This window comes from Aricia agestis, chromosome 4 (genome assembly GCF_905147365.1).
Source record: "Aricia agestis chromosome 4, ilAriAges1.1, whole genome shotgun sequence".
Taxonomy (NCBI): Eukaryota; Metazoa; Arthropoda; class Insecta; order Lepidoptera; family Lycaenidae; genus Aricia; species Aricia agestis.
Window position 1 is genome coordinate 9,370,614 of NC_056409.1, and position 20,714 is coordinate 9,391,327.

At 35.0% G+C, this 20,714-nt stretch overlaps 2 protein-coding genes across 3 annotated transcripts; one reads left to right on the forward strand and one right to left on the reverse strand.

Moving 5' to 3' along the window:
* Nucleotides 1–24: 24 nt before the first annotated feature.
* Nucleotides 25–1,827, reverse strand: LOC121726620 (probable asparagine--tRNA ligase, mitochondrial). Its single transcript, XM_042114051.1, has 3 exons — nt 1,652–1,827; nt 536–1,546; nt 25–391 (listed from the first exon to the last, which is right to left on the reverse strand). The coding sequence occupies exons 1-3, from the start codon at nt 1,775–1,777 to the stop codon at nt 134–136; spliced, it is 1,395 nt and encodes a 464-aa protein (XP_041969985.1). The 5' UTR covers nt 1,778–1,827; the 3' UTR covers nt 25–133.
* Nucleotides 1,828–3,733: 1,906 nt separating this feature from the next.
* On the forward strand, nt 3,734–20,228 carry LOC121726621 (Krueppel homolog 2). Of its 2 annotated transcripts, XM_042114052.1 has the most exons (8): nt 3,734–3,853; nt 6,682–6,839; nt 10,604–10,788; nt 14,851–14,918; nt 16,576–16,709; nt 17,450–17,668; nt 19,134–19,222; nt 19,366–20,228. In XM_042114052.1, exons 2-7 carry the CDS (start codon nt 6,682–6,684, stop codon nt 19,135–19,137), a joined length of 768 nt encoding a protein of 255 aa, XP_041969986.1. In that variant the 5' UTR covers nt 3,734–3,853; the 3' UTR covers nt 19,138–19,222; nt 19,366–20,228. The 2 variants fall into 2 exon arrangements, with proteins under 2 accessions (XP_041969986.1, XP_041969988.1); XM_042114054.1 differs by lacking the exon at nt 19,366–20,228 and having other exon boundaries at nt 17,450–17,672; nt 19,134–19,264.
* The last annotated feature ends 486 nt before the right edge of the window (nt 20,229–20,714 follow it).

The window sequence follows — 20,714 nt, forward strand, 5'->3', positions numbered from 1 at the left end:
CGGTATTTCATTGATAATAAACTGTTCAATAAAATAAAATTTGTTTTATTTTTTACTAAAATCACTTTTTATACAAACCTGATTCTATGTATGAATACATATAGCTTTGTTACATTTTGCTAACAATTTAATTTTACATATCACAATTATGTGGCCACCGAGGAAAAGGCAAAGTATCTTTAATATTGGATACACTACAAACAACTTGCATGAGTCTTTCAAGGCCTAAACCGAAACCTCCAGTAGGGATATTGCCAAACTTTCTTAGATCCAGGTACCAGTTTAAGGAATCTGAAGGAAGTTTATGTTTTAATTTCATATAATCATCCTCACGGAGGCTGCCTCCCACCATCTCCCCTGTTATCGGGGTCAGTAAATCTAAGGCATCCACCTGTAACGAAATGCAAATTCAAACCCATTTGTCAAATTTCTAATCAATACTAAATTCAATAAACAGTAAGCAGTATTATGAAACTTGGAGTGACAAAATTTTTATCTTTACAAATAATTATGATAAAATTAATAAGCTTCATACCATACTACTATTGGAAGTGGACTCTTTCATGTAGAAGGATTTTAGATTTTTTGGCCATTCTACAACAAATACAGGAACCCCCTGGCATATTTCAACCAGAGCCAGTTCTTCATCTTTGTTCAAACCGTCTTCACTTGCATTTTTACCCTTTTTCTGTAACAAATTTTTAGCTTCCTCATAAGTAACTGTTACAAAATTTTTATCAAGCCATTTGGGAGCTTTATTGTTTTTATCTAACAAAAACAAATCTGCCTCATTTGTATTTCTTGTTTCAATAAATATGTATTTTAATAAGTCTTCAATTGTCAACTTCAACTTCTCTAGTGTATCACAAAATGCTAATTCTGCTTCTAGCATGTAAAACTCAGATAAATGTAGCCTAGATCTAGAATTCTCTGCCCTAAATGTTGGACCTAATGTATAAACATTACCCATTCCTCTACAAATTGCTTCTAAATGCAACTGTCCAGAAACTGTTAAATATGTTTTTTTGCCAAAATAAACAGTTTCTCTGTTTTTACCTTCTTGCATCATTGCTTTGATAGTTTCTTCATTATCTGGCTCAACTTTGAATACTTCTCCAGCACCCTCGCAGTCGTTTGATGTTAAGATAGGAGTATGAATGTGAGTATAATTTCTTTCATAGAAGTAATCATGTATATGTTTGGTTATGGAATGACGAACTCTTAGCATTGCTGATATATAATTAGTTCTTGATCTCAAATGGAGGAACTGCCTGACATATTCTGGAGGATGGGCAGTTCGTGGATTAAAGGGATATCCATCCATAACAATGCATTGACCAATTACTTTGACATCTTCTGCTGTGAGCTCCAGCTGTCCTCTGGGACTTTTTGTTATTTTACCTGTTATATTTACTGAAGAACCATATGTCAAAGTATCAGTTTTTAAAGCTTTTGGTATAATAATTTGTAATTTTTCAGCACTAGAACCGTCATATACATCAGCAAATATGTGCTCTTTCTGGACTCTTAAATTTTTTACCCAGCCCTGAAAATGTATAAAGGTCTGTGAAGGTATATACACTATTTAAGCAGATAATATTTTTTTTACTATACCTACTTATTAAAAAACAAAAGATAATAAAATTATAACCTTTACTTCAGCAGTTTCACCTAGCTGCGATTTTAGAACTGTTGCTATAAGACTATAATTTTTAAGAAGTGGATTTTTATACAAATTATTTCTACATAAACATGAAATAGCCTGCTTTAAGAGCATTGTGTTAAATTTAGCAGTTTTAAATACAGCTCCGCTTTGTTTACAAAATAAATTCGGCTGGTGAGTAAAGACTGCTTACTGTCAAATGTCAACTGTCAGTGACACTATTTTTTCTTATTATGGCACTACGGCTTATCATGATTCTGCGACAGGGCTTAAAAAAATACCGGTATTTTTTCATAACGTTACTGGTTCAAGGGCGGTATGAAAATTAAACCCGATACTAGAAATAACGGTAAAAATTGGAATTAATACCGGTAAATGTTATAACGGTAAATAGGATTTATAACGGTAAATATATGTTTTTTGATAATAAGTACTTAATTTAATCAGTCAATCCCGTATGCAATATGCACAAAATTAAACTAGACGCGTCTGGTGACCAGTAGGTATATATTATAGGAAAAATAACGTCTAATGAGAATGACATGGTCAGTACTCAGTAGTTCAGTGCTCAGTATCTTTGTTCAAATATTACTAATTTATGGATTGTATAGTAAATTATTGTATTGCCAGCACGTGCACTGTGCGCTGGCTGCCGGGCGGACTCTGTTGTTTTGCAGACGACGGGGCGGGGCGGGCTTTTTGTCCACGAAGGAATAAAGACCACGTCTGCCCGTCGATGTCTGCAGCTGCCCTCGCCACGTAGGTACACAAAGCACACGACGGGCGGAGGCATTCAGTTCAGGACGTTCGTTCTAGTGGAGATAGAGAGAATAGAGCTAGCTGCCGCCTCGCGCCGCCGCGCCGTCTGCGTTACTGCATGTAAACTGGTTTGTGTGATCCAAGGCGGGCAGCCGTGGACATGCCGCGCCGCCAGAGCCCGCCGGGGACCTGCAGAGCGGTCTTTTTGCCCTTGGTGTGCGTTGGTAATAAATATTGTAGGATTTCCTTTGTGCTATCGTTCGCAGCGAAATTGACCGGTCCGCCCGCCCCGTCATGTGCAAAGCGCCTCTGATCCAACGGGCTGCGCTCCTTAAAATATTTTCCGTGTTATAATACCTACATATTTTGTAAATGCTATCATATAATTTTGTGCTTCCTTTTTTAAATGTGTTGATATTTTTAACTACAGTCTACAAAATATATATGTATTAAACTTAGAATTCTAGTAATAAATACTAAGACATACAAATAATTATCCATATTTTGCCCATCCCCCGCATTCGCCACAATTAAAACAAGTAAATAAATACGGACATAGGTACCTTGCATAATTTTCTGCATTCATTGACTAAACAAATCGCAGCACGATCTTGACTTGTTAAGTCAAAGTTTTTTTTTATGAAAATAAGGAGGCGAACGAGCAAACGGGTCACCTGATGGAAAGCAACTTCCGTCGCCCATGGACACTCGCAGCAGAGCTGCAGGTGCGTTGCCGGCCTTTTAAGAGGGAATAGGGTAATAGGGGAGGGTAGGGAAGAGAAGGGAAGGGAATAGGGGAGGGGATTGGGCCTCCAGTAAACTCACTCACTCGGCGAAATACAACGCAAGCGCTGTTTCACGCCAGTTTTCTGTGAGAACGTGGTATTTCTCCAGTCGAGCCGACCCATTCGTGCCGAAGCATGGCTTTCCCACGTATATAAAAACTGGTGCTTGGAAGTCGGAAGTTGGGCTGCGAGTGAGATTTGGTGCACGACATATACCGCATACCTGATACCAGAAAATATCGTTATATTTACCGGTATTTTTATAACGATATTTTTTGGTTATGTTACTAGATATCGATAAAAAAAATACCGTTATCTGGCTACCATTATGAAAATACCGGTACATAACGATATTTTTTCGGGTATTCGATAACGTTATGAAGCCCTGATTGATACCCCTTGGGAGTTGGGAGTTGGGCCTTGACCGTTGTATCATGTATGTAGCAAAGTACCTCCGTTGTCAGTGCCAAAAGCCAACAAAAAAGAAAAACATTGTCAAGTTTGACTTCTGCTCAAAAAAGTCAAAACTGGACACTTTGGCAAATCATGTTCATGGATTTCCTTGTGCTGTGAATTGTGATAATTCAGTTTATCGAATAAGTTATTTAAAATATTAGTGTAATTATACCGTCTCAAGTTTTTTATTGTAAGTAAATACATCTCTAAATTAGTAATATTGTCATATCATTGAGAAATGTCCATTTTCATAGCCAATTATTTTTTGTTAATTCCGAAACGAGTTTTTCCAATGGTTAATTCGTAAAATACGTCAGCATAGCAATTATGAAATATGTAAATCACTTAAGCAAACAACTATAATATTGTGAGCTTGTATTCTTGGCATAGGTTCCTTTAGTTCGAACCTGTGGTTCGAACGAATACCTAATAATTTTGTTGAACATTTAACGATTCAATAAAATTCTGTGCCTGCGATTAAATTTGGTGTAAATGTAGTAGTGAGGAGCTTATATGGCTTCGATTAGCTTATGATTCTCATTAGAAGTAGTGTTATCAAGAAATAATGTTTATCTTTTGATATCAACTCTTATCTTTGTAACATAAGTCTCAAATATTCTTTCGAATAATACTCTATTGCATCTTAAATTTTCACATTTAAAAAATAGCTTAGTAGGTATGATTTCAGTACATAAGAAATAATTTTTTCATTTGCATGGTGGGTACAAAGATCACTGGTCTTGGTAGCTTTATTGTTCATATCTTGATTCTTGTGTTAAAGACTTTGTGTACCATCATATTATAATATTACCTTAATAGTAGGGGAGGTCGCGCTCATTTCAAAAAGTCATTTCATACCGGGCAAAAATCGTTACAATAATACTATTCTCATGGGCGTACCCAGGTTCTGGGCCAGGGGGGGGGCAAATTACCCAGGTTCTGGTGCCAGGGGGGGGGGGCAAATTACCCAGGTTCTGGGCCAGGGGGGGGGGGGGGGGGGGGCAAATCAGATTTTTCATAAGCTAGGTGTTTATAAAGAATAAAAAATTAATATTTTTTAGTTAAAATATTGTATTGCAAACAAATGGCAAAAAATAGTTTTCTTAATTTTTTATTTTTATAGATAAAAGTACTAGATAATATACTTAGTAGGGACGTCAACATGATCCAGGGGGGGCAGCTGCCCCCCCTGCCCCCCCCTCGGTACGCCCATGACTATTCTATTAATACATAAGAGTTTTGATCGTCAGCTACTGCAGTATGGGTGGAATAAAAATTGAGAGTATCTCAAAGTTGTTGTTGGAAATCGTATTGAATTATATAATATAATAATAATATCTATGGACGAATTGGGATCTTTTTAATTGACATTAAAAAGATCCCAATTCGCACCCAATAAAGGTCATATCTAGATTATACACGTTTAGGTTTGGTAGGTGCTATTTTAGTTTTAGTATATAACAACAGATGGCGCTTTTAAAGTAAAATGTATATAATTCTTCTTCACAAATATTGACTATCGAATTAATTACTTAAAATTGCTATGTGAGACAATTTTATGGTTAATTCAAACGAAAATCGCCGTCAGCTGAATATTTGCAGATAGAAATGTCGTCTACGCGACGCCCTAGGATACATTGAGCGCGAAGTAGGGCTATATTGGTTATAGGCTAGCTTATATCGCTGGCCGACGGGCTTTCCACCCGCATATTAACGACTGACGGTGGTCTTTATTATTAAAAAGGTATCAACATTCACCTGTATAAATTTTGTACGGTATGAAATGACTTTATATTTTAATTTTTTTAACATAGTCCAGTAACGCGACTGACGTTAAATCCCACGTCTGCGATACGGCTGACGGTGCATTTTTGGTTAAGCATGACCTCAATAATCATCCATAAAAATTTCATTCGGTATAAAATCACTTTTCGCAATTATTTTTTTTACAACTTTGAAATACTCTCAGTTAACATCCCACCACGGGTGCGGCGACTGACGCTGATTATATTGATTGATAAATATTAAGCTACCGCTGGACAAAAATTTGGTGGGTATGAAATGACTTAGAAAACTATAGCACTACCTCCCCTACTATAACTAGATGGCGAAATCATTATAACAAAAGTAAATTTGTATGAATTTTATCTCAATGTAATGCATTGAGTACCTACTTAATATTTTTCCTCTGTGCTCTTTTTTTTTCTTTTTTTCAAATGAGGTGGGATAAGTGTTATATTAACTTACCACAAACTTATAAGATCTAGAGAAAATATGAAATAAATGCCAATTACTAAAAATGTATTATTTTTGATAATCACATGTTTGCCTAAAATGAAAGCACACTCTCATTACTTTCTATGACACACTTTGAGTTCAACTACAATAGTTGCTGAGATTGAGATGCAGTAAAATGTGAAAGTGGAAACTTTTTACAATAATTATGTTTCATAAAAAAAAGACTAAGGGCCTGTTTCACCACTTTCTGATAAAGTGCCTAATAGGCTATTCACAACTTTTTTGACAAATTCTCCATACTTGATCTGTCAAGTTAATTGGTGGAAAAGAAATAGCCTTATCAGGAAGTGGTGAAACAGGCCCTAAGTATATCTAATTTGATTTACCAAACCTATATGTACTAAAAATTTGAAATATGTTTTTAATATTCTATCTCTGGGTAGTCTTTACTGTAAAATTTATTGATGCTGTAAAATACATAACAATAGTTTAATTAGTAATTTACTTCTTCTTATCTACTTCTTTTTATAGAATACTAGCTGACCCGGCGAACTTCGTATCGCCTAACAGTCGATTCTTTAACTTTTGTATGGGAGTATAGAAAAGTTTTGTTTTTAGACATTTTCAGGAAATTTTAATTTTTCTTTAGAATTTTTCTCTCTGTAAGAACCATCCTCGTACTTCAAGGAATATTTTAAAAAAAGAATTAGCGAAATCGGTCCAACCGTTCTCGAGTTTTGCGCTTAGCAACACATTCAGCGACTCATTTTTATATTATAGATGGCAGACCAAAATCAGACTGGAGAAAATGGTCCACCGAAAGGACTTCCCGCCCTGAAGGCCCACATCATAGCCAACAAAATAGATGTGGCGTTATGGAGCATCAGAATACTGACTGTGCTGTGTACTATTGGCTATGTGTTTCCTCTCTTCAACAAGTAAGTTATTTTTTTAATTATGGAAATAAATATTAATTATTATTATTTTCTGCTTAGGTAAATATATTTTCAAATTTCTATTAATTAAAAATAAAAACAAGGAAGTTCGTTAATTTTGAGGTTTTTATAGCTTTAATATATTAAAATGTACATAAATATTATTAACACGTTGATGGACAGTACCACCCATAGACGTAAATATTTCAAAAGCAAAATACAGTACGCCTGTCGAAGTATGAGTTTAGGTCAAGCCACAGCTCGTACGCTTCAAGACGATCGATTTCTCATACAAGCATTAGGTGCGGCGTTTTATACTGTCACCGTAGAGGTATCTTAGACTTTTGTACTGTCACCATGTAATGAATTACACACACTTAAAGGTCACGCACACATTGAAAATTTTTCGTCGTCCCACAACGCACACTACGCCTCTAGACGTCGTCTTTTCATACATTTAGCCCAGTACTGCGCAGCGGCAGTGCATCACGGGTTGCTCAATGGTTTTCATAAAAATAAAATCATATTTTGTAGATAACGGGTAGGGATTCATATGAACAGCAGCAAAAAAGACTACAGGACTTATTTGATACAGCTAAGTCTCCCGGATCAAGGGAAAATCCTTTTTGATGACGACGGATGACGCCTATGGACGTATTACTGTAGTGCTACATATATATTTTCCTGCATGATGTGACACTACGTCTGTAGGCAATGTATGAAAAAAAGGACTGTCAAACTTTGAACAACAGCACAAAAGTACTGTCCGTCAATGTGTTAATACTCTTGTATTATATTTTTAAAAGCATCTAGTAGTCTAAAAACTGTATAAGACTTATAACTTAACCCATCAATCCCTTAGCGGCAGCCCGCTGCTGCATAACAATTAAAAATCTATTGTGTCTGTGATACCCACAATGGAGGTTAAAGAAAAATAGAGAATAGAATGTCACAATCATTCATAGTCTTCTAGCTGGTTTATTTAGAGGTACTTATATATAAAATTGAAGCTACTTTGTATAATATCATTAATCATTATAATTTAATTTTTTTATGACTGCTTTAAAATTTAATCATTATAATATATTATAAGTAGGTATAGGTAGATATTTTTATGAAAGAGCATACGATTTCAATATTTTATGTTGTACAAATCATAATTCATATTGTATCGCAAACATATTATTTTACAGTAAACTAAAAATTTGGTTTGATTGTTGATTATTTTCCTGTTGCAATTCAACCCATTTTAATATAAAATTAATGTAAATTGTTTAAATATTAACATTTATTCTTGTTTTGTAAAAACGAGGAGTTTGTACTTCTTGTGAGCAATGTTAAAAACCTGTCCTGTTGACCTTGACAATACTACTTATTTAAGTATTTCTATATTATGTAGCTTCTGGTAAGGATGATCATTATTTAGAAAATGTATGTGATATTTTTACCTGCGGGGCTAAAATGGTCGCTTTGGAGAATCATATTATGAATCATAATTTGATAATTTTTTTTTAAATCGCAAAATGCAAGTCTGCTTGCAATTCATGTCTAGTAATTTGTACTAATTTGACATATTTTGTTAGTTTGATAGTTTTGACAATTCATTTGCTGAATTGATTGAGAGGAATTGCTAAATGTTGTAATTTTAGCCGCGCTGTGCTTATTCAATATCTTTTTTTAATATGGCAACAATAAACAATAATTATTATTAATCAACACAACAATAATGAAGATATTGTTTAATTAAACATGTTGTCATAATATCCTAAGATCCGACCGTAAAATCCTGCATGAATCGTTTTTTTCGATCAAATATATTTTAAAATAATCTTTAGAACTTATAGAATGGATTAATGTTGGGTTGCCTTGTTAAAAGTAGCCGCAAGTACCTCTAATTGAGCAAAATGAAAGCCCGTAACACAAATTCAATAGAAAAATAAGAACTAAGAAGGAACATTGAGGAATGACAGAACACTACGCATAAAAATAAAAACGCCTGTTAAATAAAAATAGCAATCTTGCGGGTTCTCGTTGTCCTCAAATTCTGCCAGGCATAATAATTGTAGGCCTGAACATTTGTCTAAAACAAAAGTGATGGCAACCCCAGTTTGCGGCTATCGTGCAACTGGCAACCATGGATATTCATGCACAAAATGCATAAAACTTTAATTTTGTATCAAAATTATTAAAAAAAATCGATGCTTCAATTTTGATGAAGAATTATGTCTGTTTACGGGCTGGCAACCCTAGGTTGCGGCCGACTTAGAGCTGGCAACCATTTATACCTTATTTTGTCTCGTCATTTTCTTTCAAATGATGTAAAATTTACTGAAAAAAAAATCATACAAATTATGCATTTATCTCATGAACATTAAACTTAATTAGAGGTACTTGCGGCTACTTTTGACAAGGCATCCCAACATTAATCCATTTTATACGTTCTAAAGATTATTTTAAAATATATTTGATCGAAAAAAACGATTCATGCAGGATTTTACGGTCGGATCCAATACTATAACAGCTTTACTATTTTATAAACTGGGGAGATGATTCCAATGGAAAATTTGTATTGATCATATTATTTTACTGCCGCTTTTGTAATATTCATTAAAATTTTATAATATTGCAATAATTTTGGAGATTTGTTTAGATGTTGCCTTGGAAGTTTTAACTTTACAAACAACATTTTAAAAATGCATTAACATAAAATTGTATGTTTAATGTGTTTTCCTTAAAATGTTATTTGTCATTAATCATAGCTCCTAAAATAACAATATTTTTAGCACCTTTATAAGGCAGTTATCTGTTATAACTTATAAGTTATTATAACACACAGCTATGGCACATGATACTAATTGCCTACTATGCCACATAATTATTGACAATGACAGAATGTAACCCATACTTAAGACTTACATAATACCTTATTTATTAGTACATACTTTAAGGTTATGTGCCTTTAATAATAATTGAAACCTAAAACTAAAAGAAAAAGATTTACGAATATGTTTGTTGCATATCAAAAGCTGGTAAAGGAAATGTTTTTACCACTCAGTTCCTGTTATTCAAAATTGACATGTAACGAAGGGCCGAGGGCCTCATATAGTAACGAGGGCGCGCGTACTGTAAGGGCTCATTCACAACAAGCGCACTTGATTTAAAAGAAACAAATGTAATGATTCTATTAAATCATATGAAAACTTTTAAGACTAATTTCACCTCAGAGTTTTCACCAACGGCCTCTTAAAGTCATTAGTCACGTGTACTCTAGCGGCTGGAAGTGGACATACCTTTACCATCTTTGTCACCAAGTCTTAAGGTCTTAGGTGACATACAAGCTGGGCGTGATTAAAAGGTGCAAACGGTTTTTTCAAAACCCAAAATGACCGAAGACTAGAAAGAGAGACCGTATAGAAGTATTAGGGGCCAGTAATTGTATATTGTATGTTGTATTATAGTAGTAATAAGGGATTTTTAGGTGGGAAATTCACGATTTCCGTTTGACTCGAGTTCGGAAAATGTACAGTGCGGTCATTGTACTATGCTTAGCGAGCGATTTTTATTGGATGTCGCACTATAAAGGTTTCGAATCCGAATAGAATTACACATTGTGAATCAGGGTCCTGACAGTGCTGTAAGTAGAATAGAATAGAAAATTCTGTATTTGTACAACTTAAAACTAAACTTAAACTTAAAAAACACAATTTAAGTAAATGTATGTAGACAAAGTGATAATATTTTGTGCTACATATTTTTTTCTTCCACAGCCCCGTGTCAGCGTTCCACAAAGCGGTGTTGGGTAATGCCGCGATATCCGCGCTGCGGCTTCACCAGCGCATCCCAGCCAGGGAAATCTCCATATCCAGGGAGTTCCTCAATCGCTTCTTCCTTGAGGACAGCGCCCACTACCTCTTCTACTCCATCATATTCATGAACACAGCGCCTAATCTATGTATCCTTTACAAAAGTACCTCAAGGAGCACTTCTAGCTCCTATCTTTTTTATAACTTTTACGAAAGATAGTGATTTTTATGACAAACTAGATGATGCCCGCAACTCCATTGCGTCAAAACTCGTTTATCGCGAGGGAACCGCACATTTTTCCGGGACAAAAAGTATCCTATGTCCTTTCTTGGGACTCAAAGTATTCTCTACGCCAAATTTCAGCAACATCGATTCAGCGGTTTGGGTGTCATGAGGTGACCGACAGACAGCTACAGACTTTCGCATTTATAATATTATATTAGTATGGATTGTTATCGCGTAATATTTATATCGACTAAAGTTGATTGCAAAAAGAAGCTAGATTAAATCACGTCTATTTAAGGTATCTAGTTGGTAGCTACATATTATATCTAATTTAATAAGGATTATTTATTATCTCAGTAGGTACATATTAAAATATCAGAGATAATAACTTTGAGAGGGCACTAGACATAATTCATTGCGACCTGCGTCCAATTAATGATAACAAAGTAGTAGTGAAGTACTTCTGAAAGTAGGTGACAGATATAATAATGTATTATTCACCATTTCTGTCATAGACTCATATTACTACATTCTCACAGTCAACAATCGATACGAATATCCGTGACCCGCTCACTAACCGCTTATTATTTACTTTGTACGTTATTGTTCTTGCTTGAAGTTTTTTTTATGTTTAAAAACTTATCTTTAATTTTTATAAGTTTTTCTGCTTCGAATTTAACTCGGTAGAAGTGTAACATCTTACGTCATTTAATACTAGACGTTTCACGCGGCTTCGCACGCGTGAATAAGAAATTTTGCAAGAACTGTACATTCTCTTGCAATACATAAATACTTAGTCTCCTTCCCTGTATCCTTCTTTACTCTACATAGTACATACATGTGTACTAAATGACATAAAAATCACTTTAGACTTTAGTACTTACTGAGGTTAGCGCGTTCAAACAAACTCTTCACCTTTATAATATTGCAGTTTACAGTTATAACATTTAAAAAAACTTAAGATTAATTTGTGTAATTAAACTTGCAAAAACACATTAAATGAATTAAATAACCGCGACATGGTCATTGGTCAATGCCATCTACATACTTAATAATGAGGTACATAATATTACATAACAATAAGAGTTATAGGTAAAGCGGTCGGTTGTCGCTTTTACTTTTACCCGAATTGCCTTGTTTACTCAACTTGGTGTTATGCAAGTACATCGAATGTTGCATGTTTCCACTTTACAGTGAATTTGTGCTTTTTTAATGACACTCAATGGGGGGTAGAAAGTAAACGGAATATAATACAAATTATCCTTATTCTAATCTGAGTTACATATGAGTTACTTATATAATATTATATAATATTATGTTATTGCTATAACAAATTTTGGGTTCATTAAAAATTATAATAAGCTATTAAAGTAATAAAAATGGACCATAAATACTAAATAATGACGTCACGTCGCATTCTGAAAAAGTAAGGGCGTATTCTGTTGATGGTAGAGATAAAATTTTCTTCTGTTTAGTTTATGAGCTCATTATTTCCTAACTGTCCATCTGATTAATACTCATATTCTTTTAAAATTCAATATTACATTACAAAAAAAAAACTAGCTGACTTAACTCATGATTATTTTGCTAAAATAGAAACTTAGAATATTTTAGTTAGCTGTTATTGTTGACATAACAAACGCCTCAAAAAACGTTTTAGTGATAATATCTTTAATATGTAATTGTCTTAAAATCTCCCATCGGCCCTCGTGTCATGGACCGGTTGTATTAAGTATGTAAAGGTCAACAGAAACGAGTTTAGGTGTAAACTGTTTTTAAACATTTTATGGAAAATTGGTAACACGATGAACACGTCTTTATTTTAACTTTCTGTATTATTCGAAAGTATAACAGATTCGACTGTCATCCCGTCTTGAACTGCAGTCTGCACTTACCAATATTTACCATCAATCAATCAATATGAAACTATTGTGTATTCGCCTGCCTAAATATTTACCACGGTAATTTCATTTCATAATAGATATTACTGTACTATAAGCAGTGTAGCAATGTTAGGTTAGGTGCCTTAAGTTTATACCTTACAATTTTTATACATTAATTTAAATAAAATTATTTAAGGCGGGGATTAATCTCAATCAAAAACGATAACCTTGCACACAACCAAAGACCAAGCGTATACGCATCGCAATAAGATTCATTTTAGCTTAGCATAAAACTATAGGTTCTCGGGCGAATCTTCTCTATTTTTCATGTTTTTTTTAAATATCTTTGGAAATAAATATTAAGAAACAAAATTGTTCGGTTAAAGAATTTTTAATATAGATTTACTAACAATTTATTCAAATAAAATGTACAATTATCCTAGTTAATACTTATATTTCGATGAAATAGAGTTTTTTCGGAGGTAAGTTTGTAAATTAATTACAGCCAAAGTATTAAGTTTTATTAAAATGTTTATGGTTTAAGGTATTTTAAATATTGTGCTTTATATCTCATATTTTTTAACACTTCGTTATTATATTGGAACTAGGTAAACCGGGAGTCACGGAATACCAATTTGGGGTTTATCCTCGCCTTAAATCTTAAAATTAAGATGTCCTTATATTAACAAAAACCTTTAACGAAGGTCAGTAAGTAAATACTGAGGGCTGTTTACGTTTATCTGTGAGAACTGACTTATTTTCCTGGTTTTTAATCTTCTTATATTACATTAAATTGTAATTACCATTTACCTATATTACAATAGGTTTTTAAGTTTTTTAACATAATATTTTGCTTTAGATTTTTATAAAGTTTATTATTTTTTATTTTTTATTCTTTATGTACAATTTTTTAAAACTAGCTTAATAAACACTATACATTAATAGAGTACATAGGTGTGCTTATCTCTAGAAGAGATATCTGCCAGCAGACCTACAACAAGACATTGAGAAATGTAGAGACGTTACAGATAGTACACAAGAGAATAATTAAAACTTAATAAAACTAAACGTGCACTAAAATAAGTTACATAAAATAACATATTAAACTACATCATACATACAATCAATATCCATAAAAATATTATATCTATTAATATACAATAAAATAAAATATTACATATACTACTAAAATATATTTTAATGGATATAATAAAGTTAATAGTTTTAGCTAAAAACGGATATGGATATTTTATTAATCAGGCAAAATGAACATTTGTTTTCAAAGAACTTAAAGATCTTTACACATGATACAAATATTTAAGAGTATCTGCTGTTGAACTCGTGTAGTTACATTTTTGTTCTGAGTTGAGCAGTTAATAATTATCGTCAACCAGGCTCGGTCAAGGTAAACCGGTCTGGAAAATGAGTATTATTATAAATTATATTATGTATTTATGTCGGCCACTTCCAACTATAAAATCTTACATTATGAAAAAAAGAAGACTGATGGCTGTTTTCACCACTCACCCAAAATCCCAAATCAGCCATTAAGGTTACCTATCTCTTTAGTTTTTGCTTCTCAGTTCTCACCAATTTTCATCATATAAGTGTCACTCGACAGAAGGAGGGTTCCGTTTCTCAAGACTTAATATGTGTATACTAGTAGTTCCTGAGATGAGCGCGTTCAAATAAGCCCTTTCAAATAATTTCCCCCCGTTTTTTCCACACTTTCCTCTATTTCTTCGCTCCTATTAGTATTAGCGTGATAAAATAATATAGCCTTCCTCGATAAATGGGCTATCTAACACTGAAAGAATTTTTCAAATCGGACCAGTAGTTCCTTAGATTAGCGTGTTCAAACAAATAATAAATTATAATATTAGTATACATTTAATTGTTTGTTACGCTTCGCAGCCTAAACGGGTTCATGGATTTCAGCTCGAGAGTGACACTGGTTATATCAAAACGCAGTCCGATTTTTTAAATAATAGTGTCACTTGTTTAATTAAGTTGATAGTAGGTTCGCTATTATAATATTATTAAACTAAAGTTATAATGTCATTGTAGAGTTTACAACCAGGGTTTCCTTAACTCCGCACCAGTAATCTTGATACCAATATTTTTGTTTGCTCTACTTCACGCGGCTTCGTACTCGCTGACGATTCTTGATGTAAGTATCTATTAAAATAACATTTTGTACCACCATGGGTACCACATATAAAAGTAGACTGGTAAATATTTCACTTGTCAGTCAGCATTGAGGAGGTATATTATGTGAAGATTGTGAAAATTGAGTTGTCATTTGTGACGTCATGTTAATGCAAATATACAACGTAAATACTTCAAAGCATGGTGATAACTGACAAATTATAAATAACAAAAGATAGAGATCAAAGTCAATAATCATGTCAATAGTCAATACCTACAATAGAAAACTCTATCGCAGAAAATGAATAATAATTTTTCTGTTTATGCTGGCCTTTTAAGAATTAAGATGTACCATCGAGGAAGTTGATTCCTATGCAATTGACAGACCAACGTTATTTGGTCGAATGTGTCAATTCAATGTTAATTGAGATCTGTCAGCTGGGTTTGACGTAACGCAACCAAACTACTTAGGTCCCCGATTTGCATAGGATTTAGACATCAACTTCTCTGATAGAACATAGTTAATTTGAGTTAGTTAGCGACTGTAGCGCCGTTGTTACACATTGTTATCACTTTTTATAAGGCTAGATAACAATGATGTGATTTTTTATTGCATGTTACCTCGGCGAGATCTTTAATTGATTGCGCAGTAAATGTTGCGGCAGAAAATCAGCTGTTTCAATTCAAAAATCGCCAAAGTGCATGCTCCGTACTATTATAGAGAAAAAAAGGGAATATTTTTTAAGGGTACGGAACCCTTATTAAAAGCACACTAAATTAAAAACTAATAAAAATCAATCTAACTAACTTAACATGACACAAGGTCCAGGTTGTCTATCTCTGTGAAAGTCTTAATTAAATTAAAGTTAATGGATAATTAAAAACTGCCGAGTGGGTATATGCCCGTAAATGACACAAATGAGTACTGAATAGATATGAATATTGAATGTGTGATTTAAATTTTAAATGTGTTTTTTAGTTATAAGTTTATAACTTACCTAATAGGTAAGTCAAAAATACACATTTAGGCCGCGTTATGCATAATATTTTGTTTTCATCATCTGCAAGGTTTTTGAGAACCAATAAAATCGCTACGCTAGCTTGACCGCACTTTGAGGCGATTGAATTAAATCTTAAAAACATATTCCTCGCATCGCAACTTCTGTGGGAACGCCCCTAAGGTACCATTGAAGAAATTGATTCATAGGCAGTTGACAGACCTACGTGAGTTGATCAGGTTATGTCAATTTAATGCATAAAAAGTTAATATACCTAGCGAAATAGAGCAACAATCTCGAGCTGTCAAACGACACCGAAATAGGTTTTCATCTGTGTGAAAAATATGTGTACGTAGGTATACACTTACACAAGCATAATTGAACATGAATTCTATGAGATTAAATTGTCAATGTGCGGCACGTGCCGACTGGACGTCAAAAAAAGAGTGCTGCTGTCATATATCACACGTCTCTTTTTACCACGCAGTGTTACTGATAGTGACATCTCGCTTGCTCAGGCCTTTGTTTCTCTATTCCGCTAGATATATTAACTTTATGATTTAATGTTAGTTTTGATCTGTAGGCTGGGTTTGATGTAACGACCAAATTACGTTGGTCCGCCAACTGCCTACGAATCAACTTCTCTGATAGTACAAACTGACGTGTGTGTGTATATTCCAGACGCTCGGCCAGAACTCGATGTGGGTGGCGCGGCTGCTGATCTCGCTGGTGGAGTTCCAGTCCCGCACCATCCTGCGCGTCGCCGCGCTCGCCGAGATCGTGCTCTTCCCCGTCGTAGTCATCATGGCGCTCTTGTGAGTACACACCCTTATGTCAACGTCAAGTATTAACAGTCTGTGCATATTTGACGTGGGAGAGCCATGCTTCGGCACGAATGGGCCGGCTCGACCGGAGAAATACCACGTCCTCACAGAAAACTGGCGTGAAACAACGCTTCCACTGTGTTTCCCCGAGTGAGTGAGTTTACCGGAGGCCCAATCCCCTACCCTTTTCCTTTCCCTACCCTCCCCAATTTCCTTCCGTACCCTCCCCTATTCCCTTCCGTACCCTCCCCTATTCCCTTCCGTACCCTCCCCTATTCCCTTACCTACCCTCCCCTATTACCCCTTAAAAGGCCGGCAACGCACCTGCAGCTCTTCTGATGCTGCGAGTGTCCATGGGCGACGGAAGATGCTTTCCATCAGGTGACCCGTTTGCTCGTTTGCCCCCTTATTTCATAAAAAAAAATTCTTCTCTTTACTTAAAAATAAATCCTTTATTCCATGATTAAATCAACCAATGAAATAATGTTTATGTCAGAAAAATGTATGAATAAGCTGCTAACTTTCTCGTGAACACAACCTAGTGGAATGGTTGAAGATCTTAGGAACCAGTCTCAGGAAAATTAAGGCAATGAAACGACAATCGTCTGAAACAGTTTCAATAATTTATTTAAAATACAGAATTTGATAAAAAAATAATATTTTAGAAGGCTAGATTCGCCTATAATCTTAATGACACATCATTTAATCTGCCATATAATTTCTATCTGCAGCGGATACTGCGGTCTGATGACGCCGTTCGTGTACTACTACTTCGTGACGTGGCGGTACACGTCGCGTCGCAACCCCTACACCCGCAACACGTTCCGCGAGCTGCGCGCACTCGCCGAGCGCACGGCGGAGCGACCCGCGCTGGCGTTCGCGCGCCCCGCCATCCACGGCGCAGTGGCGCTCGTGTGCCGACTCGCGCCGCCGGCCGAGCCGCAACCGCAGTGAGTAAGAGCGACCGCACACTAACAATTTCAATTTGGCCAATTAAATCGCATGGTACCAATAGCTATAGCGACTTATGAGAGCTCGAACATTGCATCCAACTAAATTGTACAACTAAATAATTAACTAAATAAGACACCGATCGTGTAAGAACCGTGATCACTTTCCGATTACCTACAAATTAAAAATTTGTCCAATTAAATTGTGAAACTACGCGATTAAGTTGTACGATAGTTTGCCAACTTGAAATTGTATATTTGCGGTGACCCTAACAGTTTTGTTAACGTAGGTTAGGCTCACTACGAACGTCTAACCCACGGATGCACGATTGACGGACTAATATTTTTTTTATTATGTACTCTTAGGTCATCAGTCTGGCGTCAATCATAGATTGATGGACTGAACTGATACCGGATTGATCATGTAACCGTTGTAATAATTGACGAGCTTAGTCAATTATTACAACGGTTACATGATCAATCGTGGTTAAATGTAACAAAAGGGCCTTCGCTTGCTGAGGCGGACGCACAAATGTAAAAACACAGCCTGCGTTTGCCCTAGCGCTGTTCATACATTTGTGCGCTCGCCGCTGGCATCTGACTCGGGGCGGAGGACCTTAAGGCCTCAGCCTCGAATTTTGCGGGCAGCAGGGCGGGAGCGGTGGCGGCTGCGCGGGTAGCCGTCTAGTACGCACCGCGCCGCTGTTTTCGAGAACCGCGGGGCTAAAATGGTCACATTTAGCAATTCCTCTCAATCTATTCAGTAAATGAATTGTCAAAACTGTCAAACTGACAATTCTCAAATTAATACGAATTACTAGACATGAATTGCAAGCAGACTTGCATTATATGATTATTATTGGCATAATATGATTCACCATTCACCAAAGCGACCATTTTGGCCCCGTCGGTCCATATAAATCTATACTGGGGTCTGATGACGCCGACGCCGACAATGGAACGCGTCGCGCACACGCCGCCGCCGCCACCGGCCCGCTGCCCGTTGATTTTGAGGCAGAGGTCTAGTCCGTAAACAGGAACCTATGCAATTTCTTCGGAAAGTAGATTCCGGACGTCTTAGATTTGAGCCAGAGTGCAAATGGCCAAAGCAGTCCAAAAATGATTTATGAACAGATAAAAGCGTATATCAATACTAAATTATTGATATACGCTTTTATGTGTTCATAAATCATTTATTATCACATTTGTGTACACACACAAAATAATAATGTTCTGAAATGCCTGAACTATTTACAAAAATAATTGAAATTAGTTATTGGTGCTTGGTACTTGTAGGTTGTACACATCAAGTATACATATTATTACTTAACAAGATCCAACCATAATTAATAATAATATTATTATTAATTATGGTTAAGTTAAGTATGTACTTAAATTTGATATGTTGTAAAACTTAAGATTTTTCGTGTTATTTTAACTTCAAATAAGTTGTTTTCCTTTGCAGATAACCTTCGAGACTGTTCCAAGCAGGTGGAGGAGTAACATCATGTGTTGCATGTATATTACACGCGTTCCAAATGATGCAGTATGTACCATCGAAAAAATTGATTCCTAGGCCAACGTCATTTGTTCGGATCATGTCAATTCAATGTTAATTGTGATCTGTCGGCTGGGTTTGACGTAACGCGACCAAACTACGTAGGTTTCCCATCTGCCTAGGCAACTTCTCTGATAGTACATTCATGTGAAAGTACACCATGTGGGACAATAAATTAGACAATTTTTTATTAGACCACACAATTTTGTATAGGTACCGTAATGATGTTTATTTATTTTAATGTTACATAGTAAACTGATAAAAACTGTACATTGCGTCCCATTTTACATCTCGAGTTTCGTAGAATTTACATATAGTAATTATTATAGTCACAAATAAGCACCTTTTACATGACTATTAATCTTTATATGCCTTGGTTGTATCTTTTAGTATTATGGGTTGTTTATGGTTCTTCATGTAGGTAATTTAAGTTTATAGAAGTGAAGATTTTTGGTCCAATTTATGTTAGAAAAAATAGTGGTTGCTAGATGTAATATAGCTTGTAACAGAAATAATTGCATTTAATGATGCATATTAACCCTAAAAATGTTATTTCAGCTTTTTTTATACAATAATTATGTAAGTTTTTGAAAAGGGTTATTCTAAGCACCAATGAATGTCTACTTTGAGATCAGCAAAGACGAATCGTATTGAAATTAATGTCACATAAAGTTGTTTGTTGTATTGTTTGGTTGTTACGAGGTTGTTTAATTTTTAGTTTATAATTTGATGCAATATGTAATCGATCAAAATAATATCATAAAAATATATACCTAAAATAGTCCATTTCTATACATTTTACACATACAATTATTGAGACCTTTTTAATGAACTGTTTTACATGAAAGCAAGAAAGAAAGAAAAACTAGATAAGACTAATAATAATAATCAATCAGTGCATATATCGGCACAGCGGTATGTTTTTGTATAAAATTGTACCTGCATTTTGCACATGGTTTGGGATGAATGTAGCCTGGATTTGCAATAAATATATGGAACCTTCTTGGTTGTTTAATTGACCCTTTAGAACACTCACTGCCGCACTCAGAGTGGAACATTTATTACTTAAATGTAGTTAATTCAACATTTTGACATAAGCCCCATACATTATCTGTCAAACTCTTCATTAAATTGAAGGTTAATCATAATTAAATGTCTCTGAGTACGGCGGTTAGACTGGGTTGCACCAGAGGCGTGGTTAAAGTTAAATTTATGGTTATAGTTAAGGTAAATTGAACTTTATCCTTAACTTTGCCCGGAGAAATTGACAGATGACAGCTGATCCAACATGGTTATCAGTGCGCGTGGGCGGGGGCGCTACTGGTAAAGGAGAACTGTCAATGGCGGTTTTTGTATGATGACAGCGTTAGTTCCTTTTTTCGCCACATGTATTTAAAACCTTGTCGAGCTCTATGGTTATGGTTAAATATGGCGTCTTGATGGCGTCCATTTTTAACTTTAACCAAAGATTTGACATTTTGCAAAGTA